At 49.8% G+C, this 6,513-nt stretch overlaps 1 protein-coding gene across 1 annotated transcript; it reads left to right on the forward strand.

Moving 5' to 3' along the window:
* Nucleotides 1-4,063: 4,063 nt before the first annotated feature.
* LOC142777277 (uncharacterized) lies at nt 4,064-6,152 on the forward strand. Its single transcript, XM_075881592.1, has one exon. The coding sequence runs from the start codon at nt 4,155-4,157 to the stop codon at nt 5,787-5,789; it is 1,635 nt and encodes a 544-aa protein (XP_075737707.1). The 5' UTR covers nt 4,064-4,154; the 3' UTR covers nt 5,790-6,152.
* Nucleotides 6,153-6,513: the final 361 nt, after the last annotated feature.

A 6,513-nucleotide genomic window follows, 5' to 3' on the forward strand; every position in this document is an offset into this window, starting at 1 on the left:
GACCAAAGGGCATCACCTTGAATTCGAAGAGGCCGTCCTGTGTTACAAACGCAGTCTTTTCTCGGTCTCATTCGTCGACTTCGATTTGCCAATAGCCAGTCTTGAGGTTCATTGACGAAAAGTACTTGGCGTTATGGAGCCGATCAAGTGCGTCGTCTATTCATGGGAGAGGATACACGTTCTTTCTTGTGAATATGTTCAGGTGGCGATAATCGACGCACAAACGTAGGGTCCCGTCCTTTTTCTTCACTAACACCACGGGGGATGCCCATGGACTCTTTGACGGCTGGATAATGTCATGCCGCAGCATTTCATCAACTTGTTTCTTCATTGTCTCACGTTCTCGCGTCGAAACCCTGTACGGACTCTGACGAAGTGGTCTGGCATTTTCTTCGGTTATGATATGATGTTTCGTGATTGGGGTCTGCCGAATTTTCGATGACGAGGAAATGCCATCTTCGTATTGCAGGAGCAGGGCCTTGAGCTGTTCTTGCTTATCGTTCGGAAGTCTGGGATTGACGTCGAAAGCTATGGGAGGGGCTTGGTTCCTCTGAGCAGGTTCCGCAGAATTGGCGAGGGCGAAAGCACTGGTGGCTTCGACAATTTCTTCGATGTATGCGACCGTTGTTCCTTTGTTCACATGTTTGTACTCATTGCTGAAATTCGTGAGCATAACCGTTACTTTGCCTCCCCGCAGCTCTGCAATGCCTCTTGCGACGCAAATATTTCGGGTGACCAACAGATGCTGACTGCCTTCAATGACGCCTTCCAAGTCAGGTGATTTAGGAGTGCCGACTGAAATAATGATGCTTGAGCGAGGCGGAATGGTGACTTGTTCTTCAAGCACATTCAAGGCATGGTTTCCTGATGGCGTGCGCGGCGGTAGTGCTTCTTCTGTAGATAACGTTTTCGACTGTGTTTTTAGTTTGATGACAACACCCTGAAGGCATAAGAAGTCTATGCCAAGGATGACATCTCTCGAGCAACGCTGCAGGACTACGAAGTCTGTAGGATAAATACGACCGTTAATGGTGACTGTCGCAGTGCAGATTCCTGCAGGCGTTACGAGATGACCTCCGGCTGTGCGGATTTCAGGGCCTTCCCAAGCAGTCCTAACTTTCTTTAACTTCGCGGCGAACGACCCACTGATGACGGAGTAGTCGGCTCCAGTATCGACGAGAACGGTCACGCTATGGCCGTCGATAAGAACGTCGAGGTCGCTAGTTCGCCGTCTCGCATTACAGTTAGGGCGTGGCGTTGGGTCACGGCTGCGTCGGCTTGTTCCGCTGCTTCCATGTTGCGTCGTCAGGTCACCTTCGGTAAGTGAGGTTTCGCCGTCAGGGCTTTGCCTGGTTGGCGTTGTGTTCGGAAAGCTCCGTCGCGGCGTCGACGTCGTCGGAGGATCTTCGGTAGCTCGTCGCACAGCAACCGCACCTCCATAGGTTGCTGCCCTTAGTTTCCCGGATACGGGCTAAGAGACCGACCCCGCGTTGGGCCAGAGTACTGCTGGTGGTGTGGTGACGTGTGGCGGCGGGGCGACGGCGAACGGGAAGGGCTTCGTGGTGTCCACTCAGTTCCTGTCAGGTAGTCGGCGACGTCGCGTGGCCGTTCTCCTGGCTGTGGACGCGGTGCATGGACGGCGAAGCCACACAGTCCCATCTGTCGGTACTGGAAACGGCGGTATTTGTGTCCGGCCTCACCGCAGTGGTAGCAGAGCGAGCGGTGGTCAGGGGTGCGCCAGACGCCAGTCTTCCTCGGCGCACTGCGGTGGGCCGCTGGCGAATGGTAGGACGTCGGTGGGGGTGGTGGTGGCGGTGGCGTCTGGCGACGGAAGTGCGATGGGGCAGTGTTGCGGTGTGCTATGGAGGAGGGGCGTACCATGAGCAGTATAGCTTATGGCTTGCAGCTGAGGCTCTTGAGGCTGAGAAACGCCCAGCAATTTCTGGATCTCCTGGCGTACGACGTCCGCGATATATTCCACGTGAGGCTGCGCTGAAGGAAGTAATTTTCGCAGCTCTTCTTGCACGATTGCACGGATCGTCTCACGCAAGTCAGTGGTTCCAAGTGCTTGAATGCCGGCGTAGCTTGTAGACGAGAAGCTACGGTTGTATTGCCGCGTGCGCATCTCGAGCGTCTTCTCTATCGTAGATGCTTCTGAAACGAATTCGGCGACCGTCTTTGGCGGGTTTTTGATCAGCCCGGTGAAGAGTTCCTGGTTTACTCCTCGCATGAGCAGACGGACCTTCTTCTCCTCGGACATGTCGGAGTCAGTGTGGCGGAAAAATTTATTCATATCTTACGTGAATAGCACCACGTTTTTGTTTGGGATCTGCATGCGGGTTTTGAGAAGAGCTGCGGCCTTCTTCTTGCACACTACACTTGCAAAAGTAGTGAGAAACCTGGCGCGAAAGACGTCCCACGTTGTAAGGCTTCGCTCTTGATTCTCGAACCAGGTCCGAGTAGCATCTTCTAAGGCGAAATACACATGCTGGAGCTTGTCATCGTCTGTACAGTAATTGAAAGCAGCGACACGGTCGAAACTTTCGATCCAGCTTTCCGGGTCTTCCAGTGGCGAACCGCGGAAAGTTGGCGGCTCTTTGGGTTGCCGGAGCAGGAGTGGGGCAGGTTGCACGGGGGTGGTCATGGTTGCAGTAGTTGATGTCAGGATCCGGGTCTGCCTGGATGCTTCAGCAAGGGGCCCGTACTCTGGTTGTAGTCGCCTCTGCCTGCGGCTTGTTCGCTGTTCAGGGTTAGCGTCCGTGTCTTTTTTGCCACTTGGGCTGGGGTCGCGGCTTGAAGGGGGCGTCCGGAACATCAAAGAAGCAGAAGCACCACCAGATGTCACGGGGTCGTGACGTGGCCGAAGACAAGAGACTTCGCGTTGGGATTTAACCGTTTATTTGGGCGAACCTGTGCCTGGCAAACAGAAAGTTCGATTACAGTAGCAGTCTTGGACTGATAGCGGCGAACGGAGCGTCGGCCGTCGATCAACTACTGACAAGCGGCGAAGCGCGTCGGCATTTATACTCTTGCCGTCGAATGTTCTAGCGTTATCACTGGTGATGGCGTAGGTTCCAGAATAATCTGTACAGTTCGCAGAGTAGGCGTGATCTTATCGAAGTGATCTACTACAGTCCGGAAGCTTCTCGAAAAAGGCCGGCGCGGTTTGTGCTGAGAATTGTGTAGTGTTTTGGGACGATAACAAATCTTGGGAAGTGGAATGTGGCAATATCGTCTTGACTGTCCGCAAATAGGACAATATCGTCTGCATAAAATAGGCCTAAAAGCGTTTGCTCAAATATCGTGCCAGCCTGTTTTTGTGACAGATTTTAACCAGTTTTGCTACCTGATTGATTGATATGTGGGCATATTGCAAGATGTTTCAGCGCGCGAACAAAGGAAAAAGGACAGGGTAGACAGAAAGAGCGCTGACTTCCAACTAACTTTATTTGACAGAGTGCCAAGAATATATACTGCTAAAAAGGATGATAACAGAGCATGAAGGTAAAGGCACGCCTAATCTACACATCAGTAACAAACACGTGTGACAGGTCCTCTATTGCCTCAAAGCCCAGCTAGGTAATCACGTTCAGCCTGTGATAAAGCAATCGATGATGTGCTTACACATTTATCTCCTAGCAAGTGTATTTTTTCGGCTTCAATAATTTCTCGGGTAAGCTGATCCCTGTGCCTTGCCAATATTGAGCACTGATCAAAGAGAGGGGTGCACCCACAATCTCGGCAATGAATGCCAAGATGCCCTTGTACCACATTGTGCACATTGTTTCGGTGTTCTCGGAGGCGGTCATTTATGCACCTGCCGGTTTGCCCGACATAGGTGCACCCACACGTCAGTGGAATCAAGTAAACGACTCCCACTGCGCATGGGATGTAGCGTGTCCTGTGCGCGACAGAGCACGAGGCAGAATTTGCACGAGGTGCATTGACCCGTTTGCAAAGCCTCTGCAATTTTTCCGGGGCAGAAAAAACCACAAAAACGTTGGCGTCTCGAGCAATCTTTTTTAGCCTGTGTGATACGTCGTGCACGTAAGGCCGTTGTCAATACAGGAAGCACTGTCGCGTACCTAAAGGCACATTCCTTGTCACTTCTGCCGGCTGACAAGGAAGGTGGTTTTGCGGTTCTTCCTCGTTCAATGTTTAAGGTGAAAGCTATGCAAGCAATGCAGTCTCTTTTCAACGAGAATGATGAGATAGGTCTGGATAAGCTTAAGAAGCGTGCAAAAACTCTTACCGGGGCCCTGGGGTTTCAAAAGCTTGCGAAGGCGATAGATAGTTGCAAAAAGCTTAGCCTTGACCTGTTCTTTTCTGCGAAAACTCACAAAATTGACTGCCCATTGAGGGTCATTGTAACAGAAAGGGGGACCTGGCAAAAGTCTGTAGCGCTTTTCTTGCAGGAAAAGCTAAAACATATAACAATAGACGATCCGTTTTTGGTCAAGAACTCTGACGCTGTTATTGACATCATTGGACGAACTAACACAGGACTCCAGGCAATGTCTGTGGATATTAAGGACTTGTATTACTCTTTGCCACATGACCAACTACTTAAATGTGTAGAGGAATCCATAGACAGGTTAGGATCAGCAGCGTTTCAAACGCGTACTGGAATTCACAACAGCAACTTATTAGAATTACTCAGTTTTTATTTGAAGGCCACTTTTGTATCATGGGAGGACAAAAACTACTTACAAAAAAGTGGAATATGTATTGGTTCATGTTTGGCACCCATTCTTAGTGACATATTTCTAGCACATCATGATCGTGTCTTGTCAAACAAGCTTGACGACTCTGTAGTTTTTAAAGTTTGCCGTTTTGTTGATGATTACTTAGTGTTGTTGAAAGGTGATAGTCAAAATTTTCAGACCATTTCCTCTGACGTGTTGACTGTTTTCCGAGAGTGCCTGAAACCACTAGTTCTAACCCATGAATCACCCACTGATAACAACCTGAAGTTTCTAGATTTGAAGCTTTTGTTAGACTCCCGACATGTTTGCTGGATGTATGAACCAAGAAGCGGCAAGCCTCTTCTGCCTTTCAGCTCGGCTCACTCTAAATTGGTCAAGCGGGGCATCGCTAACCTCTGCCTTGTCAATGCCTTAAAGAAGTCATGCCCCCACATGGTACACCACAGCTTTGCTCTACAAGTAGAGCGGCTCACCAAAGCTGGGTACCCCGCGCATGTTCTCGTTTCGGTGGCGGAAAAGCTGGTCACTGTCTTGAAGCGAGGCGACAAACCGGATAAGCGAAACAGTGTCCGAAAGAGCCGGCTTGTCGTACTGCCTTACGTGCACGACGTATCACACAGGCTAAAAAAGATTGCTCGAGACGCCAACGTTTTTGTGGTTTTTTCTGCCCCGGAAAAATTGCAGAGGCTTTGCAAACGGGTCAATGCACCTCGTGCAAATTCTGCCTCGTGCTCTGTCGCGCACAGGACACGCTACATCCCATGCGCAGTGGGAGTCGTTTACTTGATTCCACTGACGTGTGGGTGCATCTATGTCGGGCAAACCGGCAGGTGCATAAATGACCGCCTCCGAGAACACCGAAACAATGTGCACAATGTGGTACAAGGGCATCTTGGCATTCATTGCCGAGATTGTGGGTGCACCCCTCTCTTTGATCAGTGCTCAATATTGGCAAGGCACAGGGATCAGCTTACCCGAGAAATTATTGAAGCCGAAAAAATACACTTGCTAGGAGATAAATGTGTAAGCACATCATCGATTGCTTTATCACAGGCTGAACGTGATTACCTAGCTGGGCTTTGAGGCAATAGAGGACCTGTCACACGTGTTTGTTACTGATGTGTAGATTAGGCGTGCCTTTACCTTCATGCTCTGTTATCATCCTTTTTAGCAGTATATATTCTTGGCACTCTGTCAAATAAAGTTAGTTGGAAGTCAGCGCTCTTTCTGTCTACCCTGTCCTTTTTCCTTTGTTCGCGCGCTGAAACATCTTGCAATATGACTACGCACCAACTAGCCCAAGTTTCCACTCTTGTGATATGTGGGGTTTAATGTCCCAAAACCACCATATGATTATGAGAGACGTCGTAGTGGAGGGCTCCGGAAATTTTGACCACCTGGGGTTCTTTAACGTGCACCCAAATCTGAGCACACGGGCCTACAACATTTCCGCCTCCATCGGAAATGCAGCCGCCGCAGCCGAGATTTGAACCCGCGACCTCCGGGTCAGCAGCCGAGTACCTCAGCCACTAGACCACCGCGGCGGGGCCAATTTTTTTTTGCTACCTTCCAGTGCTTTTGTTATCCTTACCATATACAGAATGAATAACAGCAGGGAAAAAGAATATCCCTGTCTCAGCCCCGTGGTAATTTCAACGCTGTTATGATTACTTTCTATTCTATGCAAACTCTTTATGCCCTACTCCTTCCCATTCTATGCAATGTGCATTTTCTCGGTATATTTCTCTCAAAACTTGTATACAATCGTCGCCTATACCCCTTTCTTTCAATGTGTACCACAAACTTT

Source organism: Rhipicephalus microplus, chromosome X (assembly GCF_043290135.1).
Source record: "Rhipicephalus microplus isolate Deutch F79 chromosome X, USDA_Rmic, whole genome shotgun sequence".
NCBI classification, from domain to species: domain Eukaryota; kingdom Metazoa; phylum Arthropoda; class Arachnida; order Ixodida; family Ixodidae; genus Rhipicephalus; species Rhipicephalus microplus.